A 17,091-nucleotide genomic window follows, 5' to 3' on the forward strand; every position below is an offset into this window, starting at 1 on the left:
TTTCACCTGTACTTGAGATGGAAAAGCAGATAAAAGCACCATAATGACCTGGGTCCGGGGCAGCACCTCAGGGTCAGCTGGGATTCTCCCTAGTATTTCGCACAGGACAATGCCGAAAGAGAAGACGTCCACCTACAGGAGGGAGCAAGGGGTCAGTGGGAGGAGGCAGTGGGAGATGGTCTCTGGAGGCCACACAGGCAGTGAGCAGAGGGACTAACAATCCAGCCTTTCACAGAAGTTGGAGGCGACATCATAAAGGGTTGGAAGACAGGAACCCTGAGGTTACTAGTCCACAAACAGAGGTGCCTTGCTAATAAAAGACTGCTTTTAACATTCCTGTGAGACTGGGAGCTTGGAGGAGAGCCAGTGCTGGATAATTAAGTCCTTAATGAGCCTGGCAAAGTTGCCAAGTGCCTCTTTTGTCGGGGAGGTTGGCTAAATGCCATCAGTGGGTGGATCCCCTGAAGTCTTCTGAATGGCTTGGAAATACCTGAAAGCAGGCAGACTTCTCCACCCACCACAGCTAAGGATGATGCTGTCTAGGTTTCTGCATAAAAGCAAACAACATCCACTGTTGTCTGAGTCAGAGATTGATGGCTCATCTGCATTGTTGTTTAATATGGAGAGGAAGCTTTCTGCACCTCCATCACTTCTCCACTACCCATATGACTCTCTCCTCTTAAATCACTCTCTGCCCACACTTTCCTCTCCTCCAGTCTGGATTGTTTCATGCCCTCGCCTTTTTCAAGTATCGCTGGTATGAGAAAATCCAGATCGATAGAGGAGAATGTGTGGGAAGTGAGTGATTTAAGAGAAGAATGCTGGCGAGACAACATAGAATGAACGGAAGTACAAGAAATTTACTACCCACATTAAACAATGGTGCAGGTGAGCTTGTACAAGGGGTTTCTGTAAAATGCTTTTTGGTTTTACAGTCATACCTTGGATCCCGAATGCCTTGCGAGTTGAATGTTTTGGCTCCCAAATGCCACAAACCTGGAAGTGAGTGTTCTGGTTTGCAAACTTTCTTTGAAACCCAAACGTCCAACACAGGTTCCACGGGTTCCAATTGGCTGCAGGAACTTCCTGCAGCCAATCAGAAGCTGCGCTTTGGTTTCCGAACATTTTGGAAGTCGAATGGACTTCCGAAACAGATTCCATTCAACTTCCGAGGTACGACTGTATAGTGATCAAGCATTATATAAATGTTGCAAAATAAAATAAATAGACAGGCATGGTACCCAGGGGGTGAGAGGTGGATTCTGTTCAGTTCACATTTTTATGCAAACCTACCCAATTAATACTTCCTGAAACTAGATATTCACCCAAATACAGCTATCCTTGAAATTCACACGTCTCCAAATTTTGCCATGCGGTTCTCCAATCCAAGAAAAATGTGTGTGTGTGCTTGTGTGTGTGCGCTCTCACTCACACACATACACACAAACACTTGGGGAAAGTGTGTATGAAAATGCGTATTCATGAAAATGGCATTAAAGGCAAATAATATTAGGGGAAATTGCATATAAAATGGGGAAATGTGCTAAGTTGTCAACTATTTTGAAGACTTAAAAAAAAAGACAAATAGATGTAAGCTGAACATAAGATTGGTGAAAAACAGAGAAACTGAAATTCATAGGCTCATCCATCACTACTAACAAGGTACACTACTCTAGTAAACCAAGGTACCCTGGGGATAAGGGCCAGATTGGGTCCCACAAAGAACAGCCCTCAAACTAATGGGTGGGGGGTGGACAACATGGTACCTTCCGGTCATAAGGTTCCCCTCGCAACATCTCAGGGGCCATCCAGAAAGCCGAGCCCACCAAAGAAAGCTTTCTCTCAGGGTCCTTCGCAGAAAGCTCCGCCACTTCCTTGGCTAGGCCGAAATCCGTCACCAGGGCCTCACGCCCCCGTTGCGTCACCCGAATGAGGCAGTTCTGAAATCCATTTCAAGGCACACTTTACAAGGCTGCACATTCTCTCTTCCTGTCCTGCTCTAAGTGGCAACTTTGAACACATACGAGAATCATCGAGTTGTAGAGCTGGAAGGGACCCGATGGTCATCCAGCCCAACCCCCTGCAATGCAGGAATCTCAACATGCATTCCCTCATCCCATTTGAAATCATACCGGATCCTCCAATGCTAAGATATTATCAAGAATGTATAATTTGCTGTTGAAATGGAGTACTGAGGAAGAAATGGTAAAATCTGCTATGATTAAATGGGCACAAGATATAGGACACAATATCATGTTTGCTGACTGGGAGCAGTTGTGGACCACTGGGATTAAATTTACGGCATGTAATGCCCTAAGAGAGAATATTATGAAAATGATGTATAGGTGGTACATGACCCCAGTCAAGCTTGAAAAATATACCACTTGCCCGATAATAAATGTTGGAAATGTAAAGAAATTGAAGGTACATTCTTTCACCTTTGGTGGACGTGCCCGAGGATTAAGGCTTTCTGGGAGACGATTTATAATGAAATAAAAAAGGTACTTAAATACACTTTTGTGAAGAAACCAGAGGCCTTTCTCCTGGGCATAGTTGGCCAATTGGTGCCAAAGAAGGATAGAACTTTCTTTATGTATGCTACAGCAGCAGCAAGAATACTCATCGCAAAGCATTGGAAGACACAAGAATTACCCACCTTGGAAGAATAGCAGATGCAAGTAATTGACTATATGGAAATGGCTGAGATGACTGGCAGAATCCGAGATCAGGGAGAAGAGTTGGTGGAAGAAGATTGGAGGAAATTTAAAATTTATTTACAGAAGTACTGTAAAATGTATGAATGCTGATGACATTGAAATAAAATGAAGGGGTTCTAGTAACAAGAGATAAAAATTTGAAATTATAAATTTGGGAAGTAAAATATATAAGGACAAAGTAGTAGGATACGAATTTGCTGAACTAACTGTTAAAAAGGGATATAAAAAAGGGAGGCGTGAGGAAGTCAGGAAAATAAGTTAATCAAAGATGAACAATTAGAAAAGAGGGATTTGTGTTTTTTCCTATTCTATTTTTTGTGTGTTGACTGATTTTCCCCCCCCTTGTTAGGTTAAATGTTTGTATTTTATGTATTGTGAAAGCTTGTATTGTTGTGTTTTATATTTTCCCTGTGTTTTTACTGTTCTATGTTTGGTTGTATCTTTTTACTGTTAAACTTAATAAAATATTATTATAAAAAAAATATGAAATCATACCGGATCCTGCTTAGCTTTGCAAGTGTGCCAGCAGTTTTATCGCCACGCCACTAGGAGGTGTGTGTGAATTCTTGTAAGGTAAAGGTAAAGGTAAAGGGACCCCTGACCATTACATCCAGTCGCGGATGACTCTGGGGTTGCGGTGTTCATCTCACTTTACTGGCCGAGGGAGCCTTCAATCAGAAAGTCAGTGAATTCTTGTACACTCATACCTCATGTTACATTTGCTTCATGATAAGTTTTTTCAGGTTGCGTCCCGCGGCGACCCGGAAGTACCGGAAAGGCTTACTTCCGGGTTTCACCGCCCGTGCATGCGCAGAAGCGCAAAATGTCGTGAGCATGCGCAGAAGCGGTGGATTGCAGCCTGTGTGTGTGCGGGTTGCGCTCTTTACATGTTGCAAACGGGTCTCCAGAACGGATCCCATTCACAATCAGAGGTACCACTGTACCAGCCCCAGAAGATGCTACAGATCTGAAGGCACCATAAGAACATAAAATGAACCCTGCTAGATTTGGCCAAAGGGGGCCCCTCTAGTCCAGCACCCTCTTCTTGCAATGGCCAATCAGATGCCTGTGGGAAGCCAGCAAGCAGGCCTGAGTGCAAGAAAACCCTCCCACACAATGGTTCCCATCAACTAAAATTTCATCCAGCAGCATCACCAGATTAGCTTACTGCAGTGGTTTTCAACCAGTGTGCTGCAGCACCCTCTGCAACCCTGGCCCCCTTCTCTTCCCTCCCTCCCTTCTCTGATGTCCTCTCGTGCATCTGCCTCTCAAAGGCTTGCACAGCTGTTTGTTGCAGCAACCCTGGCTACAAATTCCATGAATGAGTGGTGCCTCTGGGGCTGGCCACACGGGGTGCTGGTTGCCAGGAGCTGAGGCCGTCTCGGAGTAAGCAAGCAAGCGGTTGAGGGAGCCCAGCTAGCCAGTCCATCAGCCCTTGCTGTTGGGAATGGACAGATAAGTCCCAGGCCCCTGTGGGGCAGTGTGAGGCTGGAGGGGCAGCTCAGAGACCAGGGGCGGCAGCAGCAGCTTCCCGGAGGACTCCCAAGGAGAGGGGAGAGGGGAGGAGGCTGAGGGAACACTCCACAAGGGAGGGTGTTTGAAAAAGGGTGAGAGACTGCCAGCTCTGCAGGCAACGGGGGACATAACTGGGCCCCTGAGCCCCACAGGGGTGCCACAGAAAGAATGGAGTTGGTCAAGGTAGCTGTCGACTAAAAAAGGTTGAAAAACACTGGCTTACTGGATCAGGCCTGCTGCCCTTAGACAACTAGTTCCTCAGTCTCCCCTTATGCCTATGACACCCTGATAAACAGACACAGACCCATTTAATTCCCCACCACAGATGGGTGCTATCGCTAGGAGTGAGGCAGAAATTCAGTGCAATCTTCATTTTAATATAAACCTACCAGACCTACATCTCCCCAAACAATTAATGAACGGAAATGCAACTGTGCTTCAAAATTTGCACTTCTCCAAATATTTGGCTATTCTCCAACTAAAAAACAAGTACAAAAATTTATAATTTGGGGGAAAGTGCCACCGGTGTTTGCTCCGTCAGGATGGCTCCCCTTGGGCAACTGTGGATATGAGCTATCTTGGCTTCTAAGTAAGAGGTGGAACGCAAGGGAGCTGTGTCTGTGGTGAGATAATGAACCCAGCTCACAAACACATACAACTGGATTGATGGAGCATCTAGCGACTTCGCTATTTTATAATTTTATTGAATTGTTGTATTTATTCATTGTACTTCTATACGAAATTAAAAGACGCCTGCTTCTTGGGAGAAGGGCAATGACAGGCCTAGACAGCATCTTGAGAAATAGAGACATCACCTTGCCAACAAAGGTTTGTATAGTTAAAGCTATGGTTTTCCCAGTAGTGATGTATGGAAGTGAGAGCTGGACCATAAAGAAGGCTGATCGCCGAAGAATTGATGCTTTTGAATTCTGGTGCTGGAGGAGACTCTTGAGAGTCCCATGGACTGCAAGAAGATCAAACCTCTCCATTCTGAAGGAAATCAGCCCTGAGTGCTCACTGGAAGGACAGATTGTGAAGCTGAGGCTCCAGTACTTTGGCCACCTCATGAGAAGAGAAGACTCCCTGGAAAAGACACTGATGTTGGGAAAGATGGAGGGCACAAGGAGAAGGGGACGACAGAGGACGAGATGGTTGGATAGTGTTTTCGAGGTTACCAGCATGAGTTTGACCAAACTGCAGGAGGCAGTGGAGGACAGAGGTGCCTGGCATTCTCTGGTCCATGGGGTCACGAAGAGTCGGACATGACTAAACGACTAAACAACAACAACAACAACACTTCTATACGTACTGTATATTTCTTTCTGTATTAATCTGTTCACTGCTTTGGAGGCCTTTGGGCCAAAAAGCAGGATAGAAACAAACTTATGGTAACAAATGCATATATTAGTGTAAACAACATATGAATTATATTTGGGGAAATTGCTTGCAAAAGTGTGTGTGTGTGTGTGGCCAAAGTGAGGACCTTCTTGTGAGAATTTTTTTAACACAGAGATTAAGACCGTGGAGGAAATTAGAAAGAGAAAGAGGTGGATTTGTTCATCCCTAGTTGACATCCCTTTTGTAGGAGCAGCCCTTCCTAGATCAACACACACATACACACATTGCTTCCCACAATTATTAGCATGATACCTCTAAGAAATCCACACGTAGGACATAAAGCTCTCCAAAGAACTGCATCCTGTTGTTCCCCCCCCCGCCCCCCGATTGCAGCTGTTAGAGGTAGACTTGACTTCAACATGGAAGTTCCATTAATTTAATAGTCACTGACAGACCTTCTTATCCAATAATTTGCCTGACCGCCTTTTAATCATAGCTATTGCTGCATCACTGTGCAAACAAGTACACTCTTCCAGGAATCTCCTGCCCACTTGTTTCCCTCGCAGTGACCCCAAATTCCAATCTGACACAAACCTCTACCCACACCACCAACAGCTCTGCAAATTTGGAGGCTTCTGGAAAAGGCCCAAGAAATGCAGAGGCCAAAATCCCATTAAGCGATGATGCCATTAACCAGCAGATGATCTGCCTCTCCTCTAAGTAGATTGGCAATGACCTCACTGTTCAAGCTTGGAGAGCTTTGCCTCTGAGAGGCAGGCAGCAAAAAAGATGCGTCTCTCCCCTACTCAGCCAGTTTTCTTTTCAGGTTCACGTGGAAGATTTCCTGCAAGGGCTCTTTGTTAATGTGTGTTGAATTTGTAAGCCACTCTGAGGTTACTTTCTCTTTTTTTAACAATCAAGCTGCGTATAAATTTTATGAAATGAATACAAAATTTAAAATAATTTGCAAAATCTCTGAAGAGCATAAAGAACTGCCTTTGCTTAGAGACCAAAGGCTCGTCTAATCAGGAAGGGCCAGAAGTTCAGTAGCCGATCATCTGCTTTGCATGCAGAAGGTCTCAGATTCAATGCCTAGGTTCTCCAGGCAGGGCTGGGAAAGATTCCCTCTCTGAAATCCTGGAGAACTGCTGCCAGTTGGTATAGACCATGGGTAGGTGCTGTGGGTTAAACCATAGAGCCTAGGACTTGCCAATCAGGAGGTCGGCAGTTCGAATCCCCACGACGGGGTGAGCTCCCGTTGCTTGGTCCCTGCTCCTGCCAACCTAGCAGTTCAAAAGCACGTCAAAGTGCAAGTAGATAAATAGGTACAGCTCCGGCGGGAAGGTAAACGGCGTTTCGGTGCGCTGCTCTAGTTCGCCAGAAGCGGCTTAGTCATGCTGGCCACATGACCTGTACGCTGGCTCCCTCAGCCAATAAAGCGAGATGAGCGGTGCAACCCCAGAGTCGGCCACGACTAGACCTAATGGTCAGGGGTCCCTTTACCTTTAGGCAAACTAAGGCCCGGGGGCTGGATCTGGCCCAATCGCCTTCTAAATCCGGCCTGCGGACGGTCCAGGAATCAGCTTTTTTTACATGAGTAGAATGTGTCCTTTTATTTAGAATGCATCTCTGGGTTATTTGTGGGGCCTGCCTAGTGTTTTTACATGAGTAGAATGTATGCTTTTATTTAAAATGCATTCGGTTATTTGTGGGGCATAGGAATTCGTTCATTTTTTTCTTCAAAATATAGTCTGGCCCCCCACAAGGTCTGAGAGACAGTGGACCGGCCCCCTGCTGGAAAAGTTTGCTGACCCCTGGTATAGACAGTACTCCTAATGCAAGAACTTGTGGACACCCAACAAAGCTGAACATTGGAAGGTTCAGGACAGATAAAACAAAGTCCTTCTTCATGCAACGCAGTGTTGAACTATGGAACACCCTCCCTCCCACACAGACGGCTTTAAAAGAGGACTGGGCAAATACATGGAGGTTGAGGCTATTCAGGGCTCCTGGCCACGGTGGCTGCACTCTGGGCTCCATGGTCAGGGGCAGCAATGCTTCTGAATCCCAGTTTCTGGGAAACACAGAAAAGGCAGAGCGCTCTGGTGCTCAAGTCCTGCTTGCTGGTTTTCCACAGGTTGGCCACTGTGAGAACAGGGTGCTGAACTAGACGGGCCATGGGCCTGATCCAGCAGGGCTTTTCTTCCATCCTTGGTACTGAGCTAGATGGGTGAATGTCCTGATTTGGAGTAAGTTCCCAGTTTAGCATCCTGTTTTCCACTGTGGCCAACCAAACGCCCTGGCAAGTCCACAAGAGGGCGTAAATACCACAACCCTCCCTTGCTATCGCTGCCCAGCAACCAGTGGAGCTTAGTCCGTTAGGATGCAAGGGGCACTGCCAACCCCCACCTGCCTGATCTGCCTCCGGTTCTGACAACCTGCTTGTCTTCTGCCCTAACAGTGCCAGTGGGCACCAACCATCACAGCCAGCAACTGGTCCTTAAGAGGTAGACTGCCCCTGCCCAGGGAGGATCTCCAGTTAGCTTACCTTGGAGTTGAGATCCCGGTGGTAGATGTTCTTGGAGTGCAAATAGACCATCCCCCGGGTGATGTCTGAAGCCAAGTCCACTTTCTCCTTCCAGCTGAGAGAGACGTCTTTGCAGGCCAGCAGCTCTTCCAGGCACCCGCCATTCACATACTACCAGCAGAGGATTGAAGAGGGACACCCATTATCATTTCCATAGGAGGCTGGAAGGGACACTGATCCCAGCACTAGCCAAACAGAGCAGGCTGTTCACGGACCAAGGTTAAATTGCCGCCAACAGCAACCTGTGCCTGGAGTGTTCCTCTACAGTTTGCCTGCAAGGGTTCCCATGGCAGACCACTCCACTAGTCCAAAAAGGAAACAAATCCTCGCACACAGAAAGCTAGTAAATCAGAAATACTCACTTGCTAGTTTTCTATGTGCAAGGATTTGTTGTTTGCTACTGCTCTAGTGGAAGCTTCCATCACATTAGTCCTAAAAGAACGAGATGACTCTTGGGTGGGAATGACAGTATTATCTGGAGCCCACCACCGAAAAAATAAGTGGATCCCTCAGCCAGCACTCACTGGAAAGGGTTCAAGCCTTGAGGGCTGCCTAACGATCAGTACCATCATGGGGAAACAATTGGTTATGTTATGGTTACTGCTTGTATATTTATAGGCATAACAACAGTAAAGAGGAATCACTGGGGGAATTGTTCCTTACCTCCAGAATGGGATACAGCTTCTCACCCTTCACACAGATCCCAAGATACCTTTATTAGGGAATATAATGTACAAAAATCATAGTCACGGACATGCCTTAGACCTGGTGTTCACCTCTGTGGGTGTTGGTGATCTGACACTTAGTAAAAGTGAAACCAAAGAAGTGCCATGGTCAGATCACTTCCTGGTGTAACTGGACTTCTCCGCGACCCTTCCCCTCCGCAGGGACATAGGACCGATTCAGATGGTTCGCCCCCACCACTTAATGGATCCAAATGGTTTCCAGAAAGTGGTAGGGGATGTTTTATCCCATGTTGATGGCCTTTCAGCTGATTCCAGCCTACTGGAATGAGGAGTTAACCAGTGCTATCTACTGTCTGGCTCCGAAGTGCCCTCTCCGATTGAATGGAGCCTGGACAGCCATGTGGTTTTCCCAGGAGCTGAGGGTGATGAAACAATCACTGAGACGGCTAGAGCGCCAGTGGCAGATAACTCATTCTGAATCAGACCGGACACGGGTTAGAGCTCAAAGTCGAGCCTACCAAGTGGTGATGGCAGCGGCAAAGAGGACCTTCTTCACTGCCTCTATTGCATCTGCAGAAAACAGCAGCAGGAGACTCTTTCAGGTGGTTTGCAATTTAACGGATCCACCTGTGTGATCTGGGCCTGGTAAGGACCCCAAGATCTCCTGCAATGATTTTGCAAAGTTTTTGCAGATGAAGTCGCTCAGATCCAGAAAGAGGTAGACTCCACTGTGGGAGCAGGGCCAGGGCGGGAGAATGCTAGAGTCCTGTCTGGTTAAGTTGCATGGGATCAATTCTAATCTGTTACCTCCAAGGATGTGGACAGGCTGCTTGGACAAGTGAAACCGACCATCTGTCTCCTTGATCCTTGCCCATCCTGGCTCATAAAAGCGAGCTGGGAAGGGCTAGGTGATGGGCTTTGTGGAGTGGTGAATGCTTCCCTCTGTGAGGGAGCCTTCCCAGACCCACTGAAAGAGGTAGTCATTAAATAGCTTCTTAAATAAACATATTTGGACGCGGCCAATATGGCCAACTATCACCCAGTCTCAAATGTTCCACTCTTGGACAAGGTGATTGAGCAGGTGGTTGCTGAAAGAAGTGGACCATTTGGATCCCTTCCAGTCGGGATTCAGGCCTCATCATGGGACTGAAACTGCCTTGGTCTCACTGGTTGATGATCTCCTGCAGGCTAGGGACAAAGGTGAAAGCTGTTTTTTAGTTCTGCTGGATCACTCAGCGGCCTTTGATACCACCGACCATCACATCCTTCTGGACCACCTAGAGGGGCTGGAAGCACTTTTATACAGTGATTCCGCTTTTTCCTCCTGGATTGTGTCCAGAAAGTGGTGGGTGGGGATGAGTGTTCAGACCCCTGGGCTCTCACTTGTGGGGTCTCTCAGGGTTTCGTCCTCTCCCCCATGCTTTTTAACATCTATATGAAGCCACTGGGATAGATCATCAGGGGGGTTGGACTGGGTGTTCATCAGTATGTGGATGATACACAGCTCTACCTCTCTTTCAAATCAGAATCAGCGAAGGCAGTGTAAGTCCTGTGTGAGTGACTGGAGGCAGTTGGAGGATGGATGGAGTGTAACAGATTGACGTTGAATCCTGACAAGACAGAAGTACTGTTTGGGGGGGACAGGGGGCAAGCAGGTATGCGGGACTCCGTGGTTCTGAATGGGGCAGCTGTGCCCCTGAAGAACCAGGTGCACAGCCTGGGAGTCATTTTGGACTCACAGCTGCTCATAGAGGCGCAGGTCAATTCTGTGTCCAGGGCAGCTGTTATCAGCTCCATCTGGTACGCAGGCTGAGACCCTACCTGCCCGTGGACTGTCTCGCCAGAGTGGTGCATGCTCTGGTTATCTCCTGCTTGGACTATTGCCATGCACTCTACATGGGGCTACCTTTGAAGGTGACCCGGAAACTACAACTAATCCAGAATGCGGCAGCTAGACTGGTGACTGGGAGTGGCCACCGAGACCATGAAACACCAGTTCTAAAGAATCTACATTGGCTCCCAGTGCATTTCTGAGCACAATTCAAAGTGTTAGTCCTGACCTTTAAACTCCTAAACGGCCTCGGCCCAGTATACCTGAAGGAGTATCTCCACCCCCATCGTTCAGCCGGACACTGAAGTCCAGCTCTTAGGGCTTTCTGGCAGTTCCCTCACTGCACTCTCATCAGATGTCAAGGAAATAAACACATATCTGACTTTTAGAAGACATCTGAAGGCAGCCCTGTTTAGGGAAGTTTTTAATGTTTGAAGTTTTATTCTGTTTTCAGTGTTCTGTTGGAAGCCGCCTAGAGTAGCTGGGGAAACGTAGCCAGATGGGCAGGGTACAAATAAAATAATAATAATAATAATAATAATAATAATAATAATAATTACATCATGACATTTCCCTTTTTGTTGTCTAGCATGAGGTCATTTAAAACAAGAACAAAAATGATGATACTTCAATTGGGAGAAAGCCACACTCGCAGAGCTCAGGTAATGCTGGATTTCAGCATCAATGTTGGCCCTTGTGGGAAGATAGGAAAAGTGATCGAAATTTTCCAACATTACATCATTGAGTTGGATTTGTGGCGCTGCAGAAGGGTTATTTTGTACTTGCTGGTGCAGCACTTTGGTTTTTTGAATGTTGAATGATGGGCCAAGCTTTTCATAAGCTTCTGCAAAGATATTTAGGATGGTTTGGAGGTCATCCTCTGCATGTGCACACACTACGTTGTCATCAGCATACTGTAGCTCTATGACAGAAGTTACAGTAACCTTTCTCTTTGCTTTCAGCCTGAGGCAGCTAGAGGTTGCTCAGGGAAGAACCAACATCCTGGAAGCAGCAAGGGAGAAAAAAGGAAGCCAAAGGGGAGCAGGTAGACGAAGAATTTCTCCCACTCTTTCTAGACCACGGCCATGGGAGACAAGTGCAGAAGGTAGTGTGAGGCATGCTTCTTGGGGCCCTGGATCTGCTGCCCCTCCCAGTTGTCTCCAGCCTGCCGCCTGAGGCGACTGCCTCACCAAGGCGAGTGGGGGAGCCACCCCTGGTCACCTGCCACCCAGAGACCCACCTGACAATGTTGGGATGGGAGAGCTTCTGCAGCAAGCTGATCTCACGTACGATCCCCTCCTGGTCTGCGTCATTCTTGTAGATCTTCACCACCATTGCTTTGCCTCCAGGGCTTTGGGCAACCTGTGAGTTTTTGGAAGATTCAGAACAGGTAAAAGACAGTACTTATTCATGCAGATTGCAAGGCATAGTCAAAGTATGGAACTCCTTCCCACTGGAGTCAGTGATGGCCACCAACTTGAATGACTTTAAAAAAGGGGGAGACAGGGTCATGAAAGAGAGGACAGTCAATGGCTACTACCCAAAGTGGCTGTGCTCCACAGTTGGAGGCAACAATGCTTTTGAATACTAGTTCTGCATTTAATACTATTCTTCCGCATAGATTGGTGCCCAAACTATTAGACCTGGGACTTTTCTGAAGGTGGATATTAGATTTTCTATCAAACCATTCCCAACGGGTCAGGATGGGTTCCCATGTCTCTGCGGATCTCATGAATACGAGGATGCCACAGGGGTGTGTGTTGAGCCCGCTTTTATATAAACTTATATACAGTGGTACCTCGGGTTACATACGCTTCAGGTTACAGAAGCTTCAGGTTACAGACTCTGCTAACCCAGAAATAGTACCTCAGGTTAAGAACTTTGCTTCAGGATGAGAACAGAAATCACACAGCAGTGGTGCAGCGGCAGCAGGAGGCCCCATTAGCTAAAGTGGTGCTTCAGGTTAAGAACAGTTTCAGGTTAAGAACGGACCTCCGGAACGAATTAAGTACTTAACCAGAGGTACCACTGTATAGGACTAGCTGCCTGAGAAACAGTTTCTATCCAAATGCGATTTTGGTTTTAAACACAGTGTAAGGTAGTCTCCATGCGCTGCTATGGTTCGCCAGAATCAGCTTAGTTATGCTGGCCACACGACCTGGAAGCTGTACGCCGGCTCCCTCGCCCAATAAAGCGAGATGAGCGCCGCAACCCCAGAGTCGGCCACGACTGGACCTAATGGTCAGTGGTCCCTTTACCTTTAAGGTAGTCTCTGTGGGAGTATATTGTATTTAATTATGGGATATCAGAGTTTTTAGGCGGCTAACCAGGCTGGGATAGCTGGGATAGAAGGCTTGTTGGTTCTGAATGTCTGGTGTAGATTTTCAGTTTCGTTGTTCTGTATGGGACAATGACAATAAATATTATCGTATCATAGTTGCTGGAAGCCACAGGAGGGGAGAGAGTGTTCTAGTGCTTGAACCCTGCTTGCTGGTCTCCCACTGAGGTATCTGGGTGAACTACTGTGCGAACAGGATGCTGGACTAGATGAGCCATTGGCCTGATCCAGCAGAATCTCCTCATGTTCCTAGTACTGAGCTTGATGCGGTCTGACTCGGTATAAGGCAGCCTCCTACGTCCCTATTTTAGCACCCTGCAGTTGGTATGGGCATGTGCTGATAAAACCAAAGTTGCAGGTTCAGTCCCCATACAGCTGCATAATCCTGCATTGCAGGGGTTTGGCTAGGTAATACTCAGATTCGCTTCCAACTGTACGATTCTATGATCCTGTTTCCTACAGTGGCAACCAGGCGCCTCTGATAGGCCCACAAGCAGGATGTAAAGCATGGGTAGGCAAACTAAGGCCCGGGGGCCAGATCCAGCCCAATCGCCTTCTAAATCCGGCCCGCGGACGGTCCAGGAATCAGTGTGTTTTTACATCAGTAGGATGCGTCCTTTTATTTAAAATGCATCTCTGGGTTGTATGTGGGGCACAGAAATTCATTCATTCCCCCCCGCCCCCCGCCCCCTGCAATATAGTCTGGCCCTCCACAAGGTCTGAAGGACAGTGGACTGGCCCCCTGCTGAAAAAGTTTGGTGACCCCTGATGTAAAGGGTTGTATTTAAATTCTGTTTTTAAATAATGTTGTGCAAATGTTTTTTCTGTTTTGCAAGCTGCTTAGAAGCCACCTAGGCATTAAGTAGTATGTAAATTAAATTGCCACTTATTATTATCTGACTTGGCAGGATTAATAATAATAATAATAATAATAATAATAATAATACCTTCAAGTCAGACTGCTGACCCATCTACCTTAGTATTATATCCCAGGAAGTGAGGTGTATAAATAAATTATTATTATTATTATTATTATTATTATTATTATTATTATTATTATTATTATTTTTGTCTTTCCCTATCTCTGGGCAACCCTGCAGAGCAAACAAAATTTAAAACAACCATACTAGGATCTCCTTGGTATAACGTCACATCACCTTGATGGCTCCTTTAAAACCCTGGCACTTGGAGGTGAACCTAAATTAAGCTGGTACCTGCTGGATCATTCTGATCAAGCTATCAGACCAAACAGAGGCCCTTTGTTGACACTTTCCCCTGACTATCGTATTAGTGATTTGCTCAGTAAGATGGAAACAGCTTAATCAAAGTTTGGGAGAGCACACAGGCTTAAGGTACCAAAGCACACGCAAAGGACATGACGTAGAAGCTAAGGATAACAAAATCATAGAATTATAGAGCTCGAAGGGAACCCCAAGGATCATCTAGTCCAACCCTGACAATGCAGGGATCACAACAAAAGAATACCTGACAGATGGTCATCCAAACTCCACTTAAAAACCTACCAAGGCATAAGAGTCTCCCACCTTCCAAGGCAGGCCATTCCACATTCAAACAGCTCTTATCATCAAAAAGTTCTTCCAAATGTTTAGTTGGAATCTTTCTTGCAATTTGAATCCATTGGTTTGGATCCTCCCCTCTGGCACAACAGAATGCAAGCATGCTCCATCTTGCATGCGTGTCTGAAGATGGCTATTCTGTCAATTCTCAGTCTCCTATTCTCCAGGCTAAACATTCCCAGTTTCTTCAACTGTCCCTCATATATATATATATATATATATATATATATATATATATATATACACACACACACACACACACACATATATATATATATATATATATATATATATATATATATATATATATCCCGCCCATCTGGCTGGGTTTCCCCAGCCACTCTGGGTGGCTTCCAACAAAGTATTAAAATACAGTAGTCTGTTAAACATTAAAAGCTTCCCTAAAGAGGGCTGCCTTCAGATGTCTTCTAAAAGTCTGGTAGTTATTTTTCTCTTTGACATCTGGTGGGGGGGGCGTTCCACAGGGCGGGTGCCATTACTGAGAAGGCCCTCCGTCTGGTTCCCTGTAGCGTTGCTTCTCGCAGTGAGGGAACCGCCAGAAGGCCCTCGGCGCTGGACCGCAGTGTCTGGGCTGAATGATGGGGGTGGAGACACTCCTTCAGGTCTACTGGACCAAGGCCGTTTAGGGCTTTAAAGGTCAGCACCAACACTTTGCACCAACCTCATAAGGCTTGGTTTCCAGACCCTCAATCATCTTGGTCGCCCTCCTCTCCACACCTTCCAGCTCGTCAATATCCTTCTTAAACTGGACACAGGACTCCAGGTGAGGTTTGACCAAGGCAGAAGGGAGTAGTGCTATCACATCCCTTTATCTGGACACTTTAAACAGATTAAAGCCTCCAAATGACACCTGCCAAAGAGGCTGCCACATCACTGCACTTCTCCCACAGCCAATTTATAAACAGCCACTCCTTGCATGTGGCACCCACAGGATGTGAATTTTCCAGCTGGGGCAGTGAGGAGGTGCTCTGGTTAATTGGAAGAGACCCTCATACACAAGGCCTGCTGAAATCCACCAAAACCGCTTCCAGGTTGGGGCTTCTACATACGGTATATATTTTCTTTATAGTATTATAAGGAATTTTATTAAGATGCACAATCAAGCATAAAACAAAACCATACCAGCAGAAAACTGGTAAGAAATATTGAAGCAGAGACAAAAACAGGGGATGGGGACTTCAGTGATACATTCCAGACTTTTTGTGTAATAGAAATTAGAACCAAGACTATAAAAACAAAAACACCACTGACATGGATACGCCTTATTTTCTAGAAAGACAGACTTCATTTCCAGTGAACCTTAGTTTGTGAGGCTCTGCACATATTCCTTTTTTCCTGTATTATCCACAGCCATTCATAGGCTGGGGTGAATGGTTTTGTTTTACATTATTTAACATTTTAAAAACCTAACTAAAGAAAGAAAATTGTCCTTACATTTTTTTACCTCTAGAGGATCTCATGTTTACATATTGATTTTTCTAGTGGGCCCGATTCCTTTATCTTCAGCAGGTAATATCTGCTGCAGCTAAATTTTCATTTGTCTTTTAGTGCCAGAGCTGCAATTTCAGAAAGTGGGAGTGTTAGATTAAATCAACTAAAGCTTTATTTATTGGCCGAGAGTAATTCTACACTCAGTGCAGCTGTGTGCTAAGGGTACACTAATGTGAATTCCGAGGCATCACTGGGCTAGGGAATGAAAACAAAAACAAAAAATGTTAAAAGCATTATCTCTCTTTCCAATAATTAGTGCCAGAATTTGTGAGGTCCTCTTACTAAAACATATGCAAATTTCAGATTCATCCAAAGCCACACTTTAAAAGGGTTCCTTGTTGATTTGTGAAGGCCTTTTAATTAACTAATAGCCCTGCTTAGCACTTCTATCGCAGGTCTGACCTTTATCGCATCCCGCATCCCTCTTTGTGCGCTACCTTGGCTGGTCCACATTCCCAGCTTCAAAACAAGATTGATGGGGGCAGCTCAGCTCTTCAGCTCCATAAAACAGTCACTATGCCGCCTCTAATGGATGCAAAATTGTGGAGTGACCTTTGCAAACAGGCAATGCAGGAAATCTTCACTCAGCTCCATACGCCTCTTCCTAATAAAATATGTTTTGCTGAGGACAGCGCTGCCATTTGCTAATGTCCACCATGCCTTGCCTCCTCTTAATCACTTTCAAGGCATGTCTAATCTAGACCAACAGTTCAGGGTATTTGGCACCCACAATCGGAAGCCTTCTGGATTCTCTCACCCACCATCTGCTTCTCTCTGTGCTCAGTGGAATATCAGTGCTCCCACACTGGGCTACCCTGAGTCAGAAGTCTTCAGGAATTCAATCAATTTGGCATTAAGATTCAGGAAAGAAAAGGTTGCAATGGAAGCTGTTGCCTCACTCCACAGGTAACCCCACCAACTGGCCTGGAGACTGCCTACTTTGGGAGCAACTGCTTTAGGTGCCCTCCAGCTTTTGGACTCAAACTCCCA

The 17,091-nt window shown here is 46.1% G+C and overlaps 1 protein-coding gene across 3 annotated transcripts in view; it reads right to left on the reverse strand.

The window, feature by feature from the left end:
- Positions 1–17,091, reverse strand: part of LOC128406403 (dual specificity testis-specific protein kinase 2-like) — a 39,638-nt gene that overhangs the window by 3,881 nt on the left and 18,666 nt on the right. For all 3 annotated transcript variants that reach the window (XM_053373777.1, XM_053373776.1, XM_053373775.1), the window contains 5 exons: positions 11,915–12,036; positions 8,821–8,869; positions 8,119–8,268; positions 1,767–1,940; positions 49–132 (listed from right to left, as the gene is read on the reverse strand). In XM_053373777.1, coding sequence (XP_053229752.1) covers positions 49–132; positions 1,767–1,940; positions 8,119–8,268; positions 8,821–8,869; positions 11,915–12,036 — 579 coding nt within the window. The remainder of the gene's footprint in view (positions 1–48; positions 133–1,766; positions 1,941–8,118; positions 8,269–8,820; positions 8,870–11,914; positions 12,037–17,091) is intronic.

This window comes from Podarcis raffonei, chromosome Z (assembly GCF_027172205.1).
Source record: "Podarcis raffonei isolate rPodRaf1 chromosome Z, rPodRaf1.pri, whole genome shotgun sequence".
NCBI lineage: Eukaryota > Metazoa > Chordata > Lepidosauria > Squamata > Lacertidae > Podarcis > Podarcis raffonei.